Consider the following 14,675-nt stretch of genomic DNA (forward strand, 5'->3'; position numbering starts at 1 on the left):
AATAAAAAGACATCTGTTTATTTAAAGAGTGCATTGATATGGATTAATTCACTAAACTATTGTCTTTCCTCGAATTCAGATTGATTCTTCGTCGTCGTTTTGATAGTCGTGTCGAGGTTTTATTGTCGGACGGGATGGGAACTAGCGGCATTGCGACGGGAATAGTGTCACTGTCGAAGACAAGAAGATGCCATATCAGAACAGGAGTGTGTACTCGGCACCCAGGAATGGTACTCTTTTCTTCTTCTCGGATATATCTAAAGCACCCGCAATGATGGGCTCTCAGTAGTTGCTGTATCCAGGTATTGAACTTGACATTGGTTCTTGAGCATCCATCTCAATCCTTGACCCCTTCAATCAGATTCTTGATTCCCTCACCATTCATAGTTTTCTTCCACGCTTCCGGGGCTTGATTGAAGGGGGTAACGCTACTGATCAGAGACGAAACCGACACCTTTCCGGACTCAAGAAGCCCAAGAGCAATTTCGAAATCCCCAGGACCATATCGAAACGAGGTTTTCAATACCATTTCTCTCTCGCACATGGCATGAAGAGGCAAAGTCTGCATAGCTTTGCCAAGTCCAATTTGAACAAAAACACCTCCGCGTCTCAAGGTATATATACCAAGTTGTGCTGATGATTCGACTCCGGTGCATTCCAAGACAACGTCAGCACCGTCGACAAGACCAGTCTCTTGTTTCAACCTAGCAGCTTCTTGTTCAGGTGTTGAACTCGACTGGGGCTTGAACGTTTGGCAATTGAGACCTTTTTCTGCAAACTCAAGTTTATTTGTGTTGATATCGGTGATGACAACCTGCTTGGCTCCATAGGCCCACGCTGTTGCCGCTGTGAGATAGCCCACAGCCCCCGCTCCTTGGACTATGACTCTATGGCCAGGCCGTACATCGGCGAGACGAACACCATGGACAGCGACACTCAAAGGTTCCACGAGAACAGCCTCTTCCAGGCTGATGGAGTCGGGAATCCTATATGCGAAGTCCTCTGGGATTTTGAAATATCGAGAAAGCGTTCCGTGAGTCGACGGGGGATCCGCAGCGAACTTCATCTTCTGGCAGAGATTGTATCGTCCGGATTTGCAGTACGTGCAACTCTTACATGAGAAGCCCGGTTCAATAGCCACGCGATCACCAGGCTTGAGGTTCGAAACCGCTGGGCCGGCTTTGTGGATAATTCCCGAAGCTTCGTGACCCATTACTAGAGGATGCTCCTCAGAAACCCTTCGTGCAAATCCGCCTTCTGTCCAGAAATGAACCTGCTACTGTCAGCGTTATATCGAAGATTGTTGGGTTGATACTCACATCGCTACCACAAACACCTGTGTATGCAATCTTCACAATTACATCATGCGGATCTTCAATATGAGGGATTGGCCTTTCACCGAAGCGAGCGTCTTCGGGGCCATGCAGAAAACATGATGGATTCTATCAACGTTTTGTCAGTCCATTATTTATCAAAAGCTAGGGCGATACTGACCGTCTCGCTCATAGTGTCAAGTTAGGTAGAAAAGGTTTGGGATCAAAAGGCTAAAGATGCAACTGTACGGATGCTGTTAAATCCATGAAATCTATGCTACAATATATATATGTATTCGACACGGCTCCTACTGTAGCCGCAGTCAGGTGATAATTCTCTTCGGGTCACTGTCCTCCGAAGGAGGGGAAGCATGACTGCATTAGCGATGTCACCTCTCCATCGTGAGCAATCAGAACAGAGAATTGATTTGTTGGGGATGACCGAGTTGTAGTAGGCCAATCCAGTACACAATCGAGATCAATAAAGAATGAGTGAAATTCATGAGACAATGAGTGCGTTCTATGACATGAGAAGGCCATTTGCATAGTTGACTTGGATATGATAATTCGATAATATCTTTAAAAAGCCATCGATAGTATATACGAAGTTTGATTTTCGTGATTGTGATGAGAAAGATAGTTTGATCAGCTATAGAGTTTCAATGGGAAAAATTAGCTTAAATACCAGTAGGCTTTTCTGCACTAGATAGTCTTTTCTTCTATATAGATTACGCAGACAGATGATAATGTGAAATCATCCTCGGACTCAACTCAGCGGTCATTATTGTATGGATATTTATACTCTTGTTGAATACTGACCATCGTAAAATAAATCTATGATACTTTAGAGTCCCTTTCTTCAACTGTCTTAAGGCAACACGTAGCCTCCATCAATCAGCAGATCGCTTCCAGTCATATAAGTTGAAGCATCGCTAGCAAGGTACAAGTAAAGACCCTTGATCTCCTTGACATGTCCCTGCCTTCCAAGAACAGCCATGCGATACGCCTCATTAAGCGCCTCAGGGCTCGCACCCATCTTCGTATCAAAGAAACCAGGAGATACGATATTCACACGAGCAAACTCGCGCCATTCCCTAGCAAGAGACTTTCCAAAGTGTGTTATAAAGGCCTTGCTCCCGTTATAGACTGGTTGATCAGTTGGCACGTTGACGATGTGGGCACTCATGCTGGAGGTGATGATGAAGTTGCCGAAACCCTGACGCTTGAAAATCTCACCGGCGTACTTGGCAGAGAAGACAACGCCGTCGACTACATGGCTGTCAGTAGAACCAGAGACGTTGGGACTGATCACTTACCATTCACCGACATCTGCTTCCTGTATTCTTCCAGAGTTTGTTCAAGAATTGGTTTGGAAATTGCCATGCCTATTAGATATTTCTTAGTTCCCTTAAACTCATACGTGCTCGATAGTATGGAAAATGCTCACCTGCATTTGCAACATAAACATCGATCTTGCCAAAATCATCAAGAACAGCCTTTAGGGCATCTTGAATCTGCTGTGAGTCGGATACTGAGGGAAACATTCGTGTTAGCTGCTGCTAGAGGCTCTGTCCAGAGAAAGTACCCACCGTCGACCTTGTAAGCAGATGCCTTGATGCCATGTTGCTCTGAGAGTAGTCGAGCCTTTTCAATAGCAGCCTCATTCCTGAAACACAGATTAGATCAGTTTGATGACATCGATCGAAAGGAAAGTATTATGAGCAACTCACGAGTTATACCAAAGAGCAACGTTTCCACCTGCCTCAGCGTAGCCCTCGGCTACCGAATACCCTAGACCATCGGCAGCTCCATTAACAACGAGGACCTTACCATTCAAGCGAAGCTGCTCAACCACATTGTTGGGAATATTGGGAAAGGGTTTAGGGAAACTCTCTCGCACTTTGGTGGCATCTTCGACTGACATAGACATGATGAGTGAATTCTTGGTAACGAACACTTACTCAAGCACAAGGGCAATTCATATAAAAGTGAGAAGAGGGGTATTATTATATGAATGGCTACGTGCGTTCACTCGTATGCTGTATCTCTCTCAAAACCCCACATCGGAGCACTGTACACCGACGCTGGCCCCTCTCACCAACCGCCGTCATTCGATCAAGAGGACGAATCCCCAGATTGCCATGATTCGATGGATAATGCTAGCTTCCCCCCATATTTTTCAGTTCTATGCGCGCCAGTCACACGGCCTTTTAGTATTGAGTATACGGATAGAAACGCAGAACCCGCCTTTCCTGATTGGGAGTCAAGACTGTAACGACATCGCACCGGGTATCAAACCTTGTGAATGCTATAGTGTCAATACTGTTGAAATGCATTAACTACTTGGAAGGCAAAAGTATCTGCAATAACCGCTGACTGATCATCAATTTAAGGTACACGGCAATTAGTGATAGCGGGGCAGTTCAGCTTATCATTGAACAGCTGATTGGCCAATTTCAACCAGGATCTCGTTTTTGTGGCTGTCTGACAGCAGGAAAGATATCTTTCCCCTGATGACGATGCAACCTGGCTTTCTCAACATTTCCCGAGCATCCACAATCCTCAAGCCCCAGGACTTGTAAGTGTAACAGACACCATTGGCCAAGATGTGGCTTCTTGGGCTTCAGGATGACGGCTCCTCGCTCCTCACGCGCTTCGTCCGCTTCTCAGGCGTGATACTGGTTGCGTTACTCGTCCACGCCTTCAGAAAAGGTTATCAAGTTCGCAAGAAGTTCCAGGCTCTCAAGGATCAGGGCATTGTATGTATTCCTGTCATCACCACATAACTTCGGTTTCTGATGCAAGGGGTAGCCCATTATGAAACATTCTATGATTCTCGGCCACCTTGAAGTTATTGGGAAACTCGTCTCAACACTTCCACCTGATGCTCACGGCGATTACTTGATGCTGAAGATTCAAGAGAACTGGCGAGAACTCTTCCCTCAATGCACAAAATGCCCACCTGTTGCTTACATCGATACGTGGCCCTTCACGACCCCGATGGTTATCTCTCTCAACGCAAATGTTTCGGCTCAATTCACACAAGAACACTCATTACCCAAGGCTTATGAACAAAAGCATGTTCTTTATCCCCTCACAAAGAACCGCGATTTGGCCTCCATGGAAGGTGCGGAGTGGAAGGTCTGGCGTAAAAGACTGAGCCCAGCTTTCAGTATTCAAAATATCAATAGTCGTTTACCAGACATTCTTGAAGAGGTGGAGGACTTTGCCAATGTTCTCAAGAGCAAAGCAGGCAAAGACGGAGAATGGGGCGAGGTCTTCCCACTTGGAGATGCCACTGCCAATCTCACTCTCGATGTTATCATTCGCCTCTTTCTGTAAGTTCCACTATGTCGAAAGATTTGCCGACGTCAAGTCCTGGAAACCAATAACGTCACAAAGGAACATTCGCATTCACGAGCAGTGGGGAAGAAGCTCACCTGTTTGCGCCGCCCTTCTTGACAGCATTTCTAGGCTGTACTTCTTCGTCAATCCTGCCAACTTCATCCAATACTACAATCCGTGGCGCCATTTCAAACTCTGGCAGGACTACAGAACTCTTGTCAAAAGCTTCACTCCTGCCCTTCAAGAGCGCATGAACAAGCTTCAGCAGGATCGCACAGCGAAGGGAAAGACACTAGTCGATCTAATCGTACAGGCTCTCGATGCCGAGAGAGCTGAACAGAAAGGAGCGGGACAGGACAGCAAGGACCAATCGAACATGGAGCTTGACGCTGACTTCCTGGAGATGGCCATTGGGCAGATCAATACTTTCCTCTTTGCAGGTTTTGATATCACTGCGGCAACTATTGCTTGGCTTTTCCGCCTGCTCAGCGAATATCCAGAGGTTTTGGCCAAATTGCGAGAGGAGCATGATGCAGTCCTTGGCTCGAATGCCTGGGGTGCTGCAGATGTGATAAGGGAGAACCCACAGTTGCTAAACCAGCTCCCTTACACACTAGCTGTCCTTCGTGAATCTATGCGTTATCATACCAACGTCGGCTCAATGCGTCGTGGCGAGCCCGGGTTCTTCCTCGTGGGTCCTCCGGGCACCGATCCTGGATTTGAAGGGAAGAAGCTGCCAACTGAGGACTTCATTGTTTGGGATGGGTCATATGCAATTCATCGTGACCCTGAGATCTGGCATAGAGCCTGGGAGTTTCTTCCAGAACGTTTTCTTGTCACTGATCCGGAGGATCCCTTGTACCCCCCACCCAACGGCTGGCGTTCATTCGAGGCCGGGCCACGGGTTTGCATTGGGCAACATCTTGCCACCGTCGAGATAAAGCTGGCCATGGTACTGGTAGCGAGATGCTTCGATGTCGAGTGTGCATGGGAAGAATGGGATCGCATCAAGTAAGTCTCCTGGTTTCTCAATCACATCGCGGACTGCGTTACTGACCAAAGCCTTTCGTACAGTGGAACTACAAACTCTGAAAAGGCACGACCGACTGTCTGGGGTGATCGTTGCTATCAAGTTGGAACAGACTCGCCGCCACGAGTCAAGAATGGTATGCCTGTGCATGTCAGAACGCGGGGACTGTAGGATGAAGTCGACTTTGAGAAAAGCGATATTCACGGAGCGAGCAAAAGGCTGTTGCGCATCGTGGTCGATAGGCGCTACACCAGACTGGTGAGCATTGTCAGTTGAACACTTACCTAAGTATCTGTAGACACAGCATCCTGGACTTGGTTGTATAGGAATAACAAGTGTAACTAAGCTATACCTCAGCTCTTACATCCTTGAACTGATTCAGGATACAGCGTGGTGGCACTGCTCCTCATTTGGCTAGACCCCCCAGAGCAATATCCTTCCTGTACACCATGTCCTCGAATGACACGCAGTCGACACCCATATATGCTTTGCGACGTGCCTCTTCAAGGGTATCACCGTAAGCAGCAACCGAAAAGACACGCCCTCCCGCGGTCTTCAACAAACGGTCCTCCTTACGGGTCCCAGCATGAAAGATAACCACTCCCTCAGGTGGAGAACTCAATGTAGCAACCTTTCCAGTTTTGTAGTCCCCTGGGTATCCGCCGGATGCAATAACAACATTGCATGCAAAACCTGACTTAATTCTGATGCTGTTTTTCACTTGTGCGAGTGTCCCATTTGTACATGACAGCATGACACTCGCGAGGTCGGTGTCTTCGTGAACAAGAAGCATCGAGCTTTGAGTTTCCGGGTCGCCGAAGCGAACGTTGTACTCGATGACTTTAGGACCCGATTTGGTGACCATGACTCCAGTGAACAGCAGGCCACAGAAAGGACGGCCTGGTAGGGCTGTTAAGAGCCGAATTGAAACGAAACATGATGGGCAGCTCACCTTCTTTTGCAAGAGCATCGAATGTAGGTTTCAAGATGACTTCATCAATCTTCTGTAAGACATCCGGGGTCACCATGGGCACAGGTGAGTAAACCCCCATGCCTCCAGTGTTGGGTCCCTTGTTTCCCTCTAAAATGCGCTTGTGGTCTTGCCCAGGTGGAAGAGAAAAGAAGGTCTTGCCGTCGCTAAAGGTCAAGATGCTAATCTCGTACCCGTCCATGTACTCTTCGATTACCACTGAGGAGCCTGCTGTAGAAAATTTGCCGTCGCTCATGATGCTGCGAAGATCTTCCAGTGCTTCTTCTGGTGTTTCAGGGAGAACTACGCCCTTCCCTGCGGCGAGGCCGTCTGCTTTGATGACGATACGGTGGTCTTTGTCGGTGAAAACATGGCGCACGTATGCACTAGCAGCCTCGAGGTTGTCAAAACTCCCGTGGTGGGCAGTCGGAATGCCAAACTTATTCATGAACTCCTTCGCAAAGACTTTGGAGCCTTCAAGTTCTGCGGCCTCGCGCGAAGGTGCGAAGCAAGACACGCCAACTAAAAAGAGGAGATGTCAGTTAGGGTTGATAGATAGAGGTCGATAGCTGCTCCCTGACCTTTGCGAAAGGATTCTTCGATGCCATTCACCACGTCGTCATCAGGACCAACAACTACCAAACCTATACCGATGTCCTTGGCACGCTTCGCCAAATCGTGATATTCCGAGCTGCTGGCGCCTTCAAAGGCGGAAATCCCGGCTGTGCCGTTGCTGGCTGCAACCTCATGTGTGCCAGCATTGCCAGGGAATACGAAAACATGTTTGACTGATCTGGCTCGACTCAGCTGCCAGGCCAAGGCATGCTCTCGGGCACCTTTCCCGATGACAAGCACCTGGAGGGCTCTTCCAGTCATTGGTTAATGAGACGAAGTGATCTGTGATCAAAGTAGTGCGTCACTTGAGGGTACACGAGTAGGTGGAATCAGGCTGCAGGGAGAGAAGGAAGGTGTGGGAAGGTGTAAAAGGGAGGCGCAAGGAGGAGGAGGCCGTGATGTGAAAGGGTTACACAGGGATGTGGGGGTGGTGTGAGGATGCTCAACACCTTACTTCCAGGGCCCCCTCAACGTTGACCTGTGCACACGAGGACTCATATAACTCTTACTACCTGCCTACATGCTGACATACCAATGAAATTTCCTTTTTTTTAAAAAAAAAAACCTCCCAACATACAGGGTGTGCTGGGCACTGATAAGGTCTGCGTTCGCAAGCATCAGCCAGGGCGGCCGTTTGCGTGAGGTCCAGTGCCAGCAATACGCAGCCTCAAGAAGTTAAAATTTAAGCATGTTTCGCTTGCTCTACTGTTTTATGTTGGGTGCTGTTACCTCTAGCCTTTGATTGACCTATTAAAAACCTTACATAGATTATGAAAGGCACACAAAACCTTGAGTAATGAAAATACTTCTGCGTATATGCATGTCATATTTCCTTGTTAAAACTTCCATTGACAACGTACGTACATACGCACTCATCTTCAACTTTTTTTTTTTTTCGTTTATATAAGCCACGTGCTCCGTCTCTGTTACAATACATTGTCTGTTTCAGTACCTATGTCAGTCCTGTACTCCATTCCTTCAAACTTTACTGCTTCCATGCCAGAATATGCCCTCTGAGCTGCGACATCGAGGTTATTGCCAATGCCACATACACTTAATACTCGACCACCTCGTGCCTGCACAACGGGCTGGCTTGGCTGTACACTTGGATGGAAAGTATGGCTGTGGTATATGATCGTATCTTCGCTGGAGTCAATTGCAATATCGAAATAGCCAGTCAATCCCGAAGACATACCTTTCTGAGTTGGTGTAGTCAGATTGACATGCAGAGGCTGGGTTTCTGACTCAAGTGGATATTTCTTTGTTACGGCAACAACAACTGCCGCAAACCTGTCTTTTTGAAAGAGTAATGAGCTGAGAGATATCTGGTCGCTATGACATTGTGCCAAAACCTTCGCTAGATCCAGGTCAGGCTGTATCAGAGGCATTGAAGCCTGTGTTTCCGGGTCACCTAGTCTTAAGTCATACTCAATGGCAATCGGCCCATCGTGAGTTAAAATAACATCAATGGCAATGAATCCAGGGAAGTCAAGTCCTATGGGTGAGTGTAGCTTAATATTTGTAATTGAGTGATCATGATGAATACGTACCTTCTTTACCCAAGCCTGCAATTGTGCGCGCCATAAAGCCTTGCGCCAAAGCTTGAAACATGGACTCAGTACACCTGATCGTAGGGCACACACAGCCCATACCCCCAGTCATCGGGCCTTGATTGTTTTCTTTGCGTGTCTTGAAGTCTAGGTAGGGGGGAAACATGGTGAAATTTCGGCCATCTGTAAGAGCCATGATGGTAAACTCGCGACCCTCGAGGAATTCTTCAATAAGTATATCAAAGTCTGGCTGACGAGATGTACCACATGGTTGTCCGCCGAATTCAGCGACTAATGTTTGTTTTGCTTCTTCAAGCGTTTCGATAACGAAGACACCTTGCCTGGCTCCGATGCCGGTATGTTTGAGGACTACCTTTCTCCTCCCTTGAGCCAATTGATCTTCTATAAAAAGAAGAGACTCTTCGTAACACGAGAAATGGCCATAAGTGGCCGTTGGGATGTTGTTTTTGCTCATAAATCGTTTTGCGAAGACCTTCGAGGTTTCAAGCAGCGACGCTTTCTTTGGCGGCCCAATGCATGGTATTCCCTCTGTGAACGAGTTAGCCATACCACTGAATAAAGAATTAGAGTTGTTGTAGCTGTTGGATGGTGATGCGATTCGAGGATAGTATTACCCTGAGAGAACAAGTCCACGGCCCCTGCTGCTAGGTCTGCTTCGTTGGTGAAGACAGCCAAGTTGATGTTGCGACTCTTAGAAACACTGAGAGCTTGTTCAACTGACTCATATTTGCAATTTTTCGTCTTGGTAAGTTCCTCTGTCGCCACATTTCCTGGACATACAACGATAAGCTCAACAAGAGGGGACTGGCAGAGTTTCCATGCAAGAGCATGTTCTCTGCCGCCAGAGCCCAACAATAAAACCCGCAAGGGCTCCGGAAGCATTTGTAGCCTGGTCTGTGTAAACATGATTCTTCAGCATTTGATTGTTCGAGATTTCAAGAAAGAATATTAACATTGCAACAAAGGGCCAGAGAAATGCCATGAGAACCAGCAGGGCCAAAGATCTCTTAAGATCAACGCTTACCCACCCAGCCAATATGGAATACTCTCCTTCAGTGTCCGTTTACCAATCTATGAAACGTTCCAGCACTGATATTACCTCCACTGAGTATCACGCCAATTTTCGTGGCAGTGGTAGCATTGTGAATTGCCACTTGACGCTGTGCAACCTCAAAACATGCTGCCATCGCAACTGCGGAACTTGGCTCAATGATGCCACCAAATTCTCCATGGTAGAGTGACATCGACTTGCGTATTTGCGCCTCTGTAACGACGACGGAATCTTGAAGATTTGTTTGATCGCGCAGGATTGCCCAGCTCGTGGGGCTGAGTGTTGTCCGCTGTCCATCTGCGATCGTCATTCCCATAGACTTTTGTTTTGGCAATAATATACCGGCTTTCAAACTTGCATGGAGGCCTGGGCCATCAAATTGAGGTTCGGCGCCCCAGACTTGAGTTGGTACGCCTCGAAACCAAGACGCACAACCGGATAAAAGACTCCCTCCACCACACGGTACAACTATTGCATCGAGCTCGCCAAGATGGTCGGCTGCAAGCTGATCCTGGAATTCTGCAGCAGCTGTTGCCTGGCCCAGTATTATGTCCGAATCGTTGGCCGGTGGAACAAATGTCATCCTCATACTTTTACAAGTCTCCATTGCTTCCTTTGCGCACCAGTCCAGTCCATTTTCTTGAAGGACAACTGTGGTGGGAGAGGTGCAGTAGGATTTTATTGCGGAAATTTTGTCATTTGAGGCTGATGAAGGGACGTAGATCTGGATTGGTATGGTCTGTCCACGGACTTTCGACATCTGTTCTGTGGCCATCAGAAGGGCCAGAGCATGGTTTCCTGATCCCAAGTATCATTTTAGTACACGTCCACTGAAATATAATCAGTTGTGTCTAGGCTATTTAATTTACATACCAGTGCTATATGTCACCAAACCACGATCCAATTGCTCGGGACTCAATCGAAGCAGTTTGTTTAGAGCCCCTCGGTATTTAAAGGAGCCGGACAACTGAAGGTTCTCGCACTTCAGAATAATCGTAACACCTGCTAGGTGATTGCATGTTCTTGAAACCATTTTGGCTAGGTCGTGTGAAGTGACAAAAGGTGTTTTGCGAGTTAAGTGGCGTATACTTTCGTATGTTGACAATATATTCATCCGTGAATAAAAAGACATGTTGAAGCAAAATTATGTATTTGGTATACCAGCCTTACATAAGATGCTTGAGGGAGAGGCCCAGTAGATATTTTCATTGCTGAGTTGAGAAGAACTCCAAGGCCTCTCAGACATATTAGAACAGAGGACACTGGACATCAGAATACCTTTGGCACCAGCACGACCACTATTTTCGTAGGCGTGGACACTCATGTTACCACTATCGTTCTCAATGGGTAGTATGTGAAACAGCCACCGTTCACTTGTGTAACCTCGGTGTAGGCTTATAGCCTGATATTCCGATGCAATTGTAAATTCGACAGAGCCATGGCACCCATCGAATCCCAGACGGGCGTCAAGAATACGACGCGACAGCATGCAAGTAGTGCAAGTATCGAAACGCGCTTGCCGAGAGGTGTTGACAATATTGGAGCATTTCCAGTGACTATGCGAACGGCTGTTGGCCTTCATAGCCGTTGTCAGATGCCGAAGTGATTTTTGGAGAGTATAAGGCATGGGGGGGGTTTCTCGACCTCAGTAAACGACAAAGTACAAATAAACCTTTTTGAAGAAAACCGGCATCGAAACGCCCGATCTCCATCCAGCGCTGCCACCACATTTATAACTCATCATGAGCTTCTTCCACGCTGGCAAGATTCGTGTAATGTTGATTGGCGGGGGAGGGAGGGAGCATGCAATCGCTTGGTCACTGAGCAAGTCCCCTAAGGTCGAGTTAATCATTTGTGCTCCTGGCAATGGCGGTACGGCTCGCGGATCAACCAAGATTAAGAACTGCGACCCTGATATAAAGGCCACGGATCTTACAGGACTGTTGGGGGTTGCTGAAACCCATCGTGTGGATCTGGTTGTTCCATGTTCTGACTCATCCATCATATCCGGAGCAGTGGACTTCTTTGAAACCCGGGGGTTCCGAGTTTTTGGACCTTCTAAGAAAGCGGCGAAGATCGAAGGTTCCAAGAGCTGGGCGAAAGCCTTTATGGAACGCCACAAGATACCTACTGCAAGCTATCAAAGCTTCTCATCACCATCTGAAGCTAGCTTGTTCCTGCAAAGCCAGTCAACAAGCAGACATGTTGTGAAAGCATCAGGCTTGGCAGCAGGAAAGGGTGTGTTTCTTTGTAACACAAAGGAGGAAGCCGAAGATGCTGTCAACAAGCTCATGGTTGAGCGTGTTTTCGGCGAAGCTGGAGAAGAAATCGTCATTGAGGAGTTCCTGGTTGGTCGTGAATTGAGTGTCACCATAACCACGGATGGAAAGGTATGGAGGCTGTTCCCAGTCGGACAAGATGCACAGAGAATATATGACGGAAACCTTGGACCTAATACAGGCGGTATGGGAGTTTGTATCCCATCAGACTTTTTCACTGTCGAGGAAATTCAGCAGACGATCCTAGAACCAACCATCCGGGGTCTCGAGAACGAAGGCAAGGTGACCCCGTATTCGTTCCTATCAATTACTGCACTGACAAACTCTAAATCATAAGTTCGTTGGGTTTATCTGCACTGGAATAATGCAGACTGTTGATGGCCCAAAGCTCCTGGAATATAACGCCCGGTTTGGTGATCCCGAGGCACAAGCCTTGTTTCCACTCCTAGACGATGCCTCAGATCTTGCAGATACAATGATAGCATGTACCGAGGCGCAGCTGGAGCGAGTACACATGGAGTTCCAGCCAAAGGCCGCCATTTCGCTAGTAGTGGCCTCCAGTGGATATCCGGGGGCGTATCGAGTAGGTGAGATCATCGACTTTGGAGCATTGCCGCAAGGTAAGATGTTGCCCCTGGTTCCCAGGCTATCCTATGTCTAAGCGTTCTCATAGATGTGTTCGTCTTCCATGCAGGCACCTCGTGGGCAGGAGACCGCCTCGTGACTCAAGGTGGGAGGGTTTTGGCGGTGGTTTGCATAGCCGATTCCACAGAAGAAGCCATCAAAGGAGCTTACAGCGGCGCCCGAGAGATCATCTTCAAGGGGAAATATCTAAGGACGGACATCGGTCAAATTCTCTCTTCGTGGTAAAGGTCTGCAACTGGACTTGTAATGGTCCATAAAGAGAAAGCTGAATTTCCTACATGTCAGACTGAATGGTAATGTTTTCAGACTCACTCACATACTCTCACTTAGATTGGCTACTAGAGAACCATATTGTTATAGGTCTTTTGAATCATTTAGTCTTCTTTCGTACTAAGAGCTTTTCCAGTTGGGTTAGAGTATGTATCAGAGGAAATAGCAGATCTCGACGTTCAGATACCACTGGCAAATGACCAAAAACTCCAGATTGTTACCTTAGTTAACTTCGGAACTGTGCCTATGAGCATACCGGCGTCGCTATTGTATTTCCGATACGTGATCGGTGATAAGTAAGATGGTGTGGAGCTTCATCACCAAATGCTTGTCGCCAAACGAAGTTAAACGGGAATAGAGAACCATTAAGTCCGTGATGCCGACACTATAAGACACAGTATCAGCGCATATTAATTAATCAACCAACCAACAGATCGAGACACTTACACAGAATCTAGCATTGAGTCGTATCAACAATCAGGTCAAAATGACGACTCCAGTTTGGTTCATTACCGGAAGCTCCAACGGCCTTGGCCTGCTTCTCAGCTTGCGAGTCTTGAAAGCAGGACACAGAGTCATTGCAACTGTCCGAGACACAACAAGATCAGCCGATGCTGTCCGCCAAATCGAAGAAGCTGGCGGAAAGATCGTCACCATTGATCTGACTGAATCCAAGGCTAGCATTACCAAGAAAGTCCAAGATGCAGAGAAGGCTTACGGGAGGATCGACTTTCTGGTGAATAACGCTGGATACTCCGTCTTGGGAGGCATCGAGCTCTTTACGTGAGTAAGCCCTGTATTGTTAAAATGACTGAGCGCACACTAAAGCCTGTGATAAGGGAGGCCGAGGCCGAACATCAGATCCAGACAAATTTATTTGGTCCTCTCTACACCATTCAAGCTGCCCTCCCCGGAATGAGAAGCCGGGGTTCCGGTACTATCATCAACATTAGCAGTATCGCCGGCCAAGATGCTCAGCCCAGCTGCGGCCTCTACAGTGCCAGCAAGTTCGCTCTCGAAGGTCTAAGCGAGAGTCTGTCGAAGGAGGTCAAAGAGTTCGGTATCAATGTTTTGTTGGTTGAGCCCGGTGCGTTCCGTACAAATTTCCTCGAAGCCAGCATCAAGAGCAATATTTCTGGCGAAACGGCATATCAAGGAACGTTGTTGGAAGCAACACTCCAGAAGTTTGAAAAAGCAGCTGGAAAGCAACCTGGAGATCCAAACAAGGCAGTGGACATCATCTTCGAGGTGGCCACTGGCGAGGGAGCGGCAGGTGATTTGAAGGGAAAGGTTCTGAGATTGCCATTGGGCAAAGACTGCTTTGCTCGTCTGAAGACCAAGCTTGAGTTTCTTCAGCATGATATTGAAGCAACACGAGAGATTGGTATCACGACGGACCTAGACGAGAAGTAGACTGGCATAGCTCAAATCATAAGGTGGTCAACCAAGACGCTACAAAAAGACCAATATTTATCAGGACTACACACTATCAATAATTTGCTAGCGTTCCATTTGAGTAATCTAAGGACCGCCTAAATGAAAGACAATGCATACATGCCCATCAGTATATCGGCCCAGGTTACAAT

General features: G+C 47.5%; 8 protein-coding genes across 11 annotated transcripts; 3 read left to right on the forward strand and 5 right to left on the reverse strand.

Moving 5' to 3' along the window:
* Positions 1 to 13: 13 nt before the first annotated feature.
* On the reverse strand, positions 14 to 1,631 carry FOIG_04300 (uncharacterized protein). Its single transcript, XM_031202465.1, has 3 exons — positions 1,495 to 1,631; positions 1,320 to 1,442; positions 14 to 1,273 (listed from the first exon to the last, which is right to left on the reverse strand). The coding sequence occupies exons 1-3, from the start codon at positions 1,504 to 1,506 to the stop codon at positions 338 to 340; spliced, it is 1,071 nt and encodes a 356-aa protein (XP_031067912.1). The 5' UTR covers positions 1,507 to 1,631; the 3' UTR covers positions 14 to 337.
* Positions 1,632 to 1,989: 358 nt separating this feature from the next.
* Positions 1,990 to 3,336, reverse strand: FOIG_04301 (uncharacterized protein). The gene is made up of 5 exons (XM_031202466.1): positions 3,044 to 3,336; positions 2,903 to 2,979; positions 2,761 to 2,844; positions 2,630 to 2,698; positions 1,990 to 2,582 (listed from the first exon to the last, which is right to left on the reverse strand). The coding sequence occupies exons 1-5, from the start codon at positions 3,241 to 3,243 to the stop codon at positions 2,182 to 2,184; spliced, it is 831 nt and encodes a 276-aa protein (XP_031067913.1). The 5' UTR covers positions 3,244 to 3,336; the 3' UTR covers positions 1,990 to 2,181.
* A 215-nt stretch (positions 3,337 to 3,551) lies between these two features.
* FOIG_04302 (uncharacterized protein) lies at positions 3,552 to 6,458 on the forward strand. Of its 2 annotated transcripts, XM_031202467.1 has the most exons (4): positions 3,552 to 4,072; positions 4,125 to 4,651; positions 4,716 to 5,669; positions 5,733 to 6,458. In XM_031202467.1, the coding sequence occupies exons 1-4, from the start codon at positions 3,920 to 3,922 to the stop codon at positions 5,857 to 5,859; spliced, it is 1,761 nt and encodes a 586-aa protein (XP_031067914.1). In that variant the 5' UTR covers positions 3,552 to 3,919; the 3' UTR covers positions 5,860 to 6,458. The 2 variants fall into 2 exon arrangements, with proteins under 2 accessions (XP_031067914.1, XP_031067915.1); XM_031202468.1 differs by having other exon boundaries at positions 3,552 to 4,651.
* FOIG_04303 (phosphoribosylamine-glycine ligase) lies at positions 3,606 to 7,779 on the reverse strand. 3 transcript variants are annotated; one of them, XM_031202469.1, is made up of 5 exons: positions 7,240 to 7,615; positions 6,641 to 7,180; positions 5,973 to 6,588; positions 4,754 to 5,830; positions 3,606 to 4,691 (listed from the first exon to the last, which is right to left on the reverse strand). In XM_031202469.1, the coding sequence occupies exons 1-3, from the start codon at positions 7,532 to 7,534 to the stop codon at positions 6,095 to 6,097; spliced, it is 1,329 nt and encodes a 442-aa protein (XP_031067916.1). In that variant the 5' UTR covers positions 7,535 to 7,615; the 3' UTR covers positions 3,606 to 4,691; positions 4,754 to 5,830; positions 5,973 to 6,094. The 3 variants fall into 3 exon arrangements, with proteins under 3 accessions (XP_031067916.1, XP_031067917.1, XP_031067918.1); XM_031202470.1 differs by lacking the exons at positions 3,606 to 4,691; positions 4,754 to 5,830 and having other exon boundaries at positions 5,851 to 6,588; positions 7,240 to 7,779; XM_031202471.1 differs by lacking the exons at positions 3,606 to 4,691; positions 4,754 to 5,830 and having other exon boundaries at positions 5,918 to 7,180; positions 7,240 to 7,627.
* Positions 7,780 to 8,199: 420 nt separating this feature from the next.
* Positions 8,200 to 9,750, reverse strand: FOIG_04304 (uncharacterized protein; the record flags this gene model as incomplete). Its single annotated transcript, XM_031202472.1, has 4 exons — positions 8,200 to 8,414; positions 8,469 to 8,768; positions 8,824 to 9,372; positions 9,459 to 9,750. The coding sequence occupies 4 exons, from the start codon at positions 9,748 to 9,750 to the stop codon at positions 8,200 to 8,202; spliced, it is 1,356 nt and encodes a 451-aa protein (XP_031067919.1).
* A 58-nt stretch (positions 9,751 to 9,808) lies between these two features.
* Positions 9,809 to 11,144, reverse strand: FOIG_04305 (uncharacterized protein). Its single transcript, XM_031202473.1, has 2 exons — positions 10,769 to 11,144; positions 9,809 to 10,693 (listed from the first exon to the last, which is right to left on the reverse strand). The coding sequence occupies exons 1-2, from the start codon at positions 11,025 to 11,027 to the stop codon at positions 9,897 to 9,899; spliced, it is 1,056 nt and encodes a 351-aa protein (XP_031067920.1). The 5' UTR covers positions 11,028 to 11,144; the 3' UTR covers positions 9,809 to 9,896.
* A 493-nt stretch (positions 11,145 to 11,637) lies between these two features.
* FOIG_04306 (phosphoribosylamine-glycine ligase) lies at positions 11,638 to 13,044 on the forward strand (the record flags this gene model as incomplete). The annotated part of the gene is made up of 3 exons (XM_031202474.1): positions 11,638 to 12,456; positions 12,512 to 12,794; positions 12,848 to 13,044. 3 exons carry the CDS (start codon positions 11,638 to 11,640, stop codon positions 13,042 to 13,044), a joined length of 1,299 nt encoding a protein of 432 aa, XP_031067921.1.
* A 382-nt stretch (positions 13,045 to 13,426) lies between these two features.
* Positions 13,427 to 14,584, forward strand: FOIG_04307 (uncharacterized protein). The gene is made up of 2 exons (XM_031202475.1): positions 13,427 to 13,872; positions 13,929 to 14,584. Exons 1-2 carry the CDS (start codon positions 13,577 to 13,579, stop codon positions 14,500 to 14,502), a joined length of 870 nt encoding a protein of 289 aa, XP_031067922.1. The 5' UTR covers positions 13,427 to 13,576; the 3' UTR covers positions 14,503 to 14,584.
* The last annotated feature ends 91 nt before the right edge of the window (positions 14,585 to 14,675 follow it).

The sequence above is a fragment of the Fusarium odoratissimum genome, assembly GCF_000260195.1.
Source record: "Fusarium odoratissimum NRRL 54006 unplaced genomic scaffold supercont1.5, whole genome shotgun sequence".
Taxonomy (NCBI): domain Eukaryota; kingdom Fungi; phylum Ascomycota; class Sordariomycetes; order Hypocreales; family Nectriaceae; genus Fusarium; species Fusarium odoratissimum.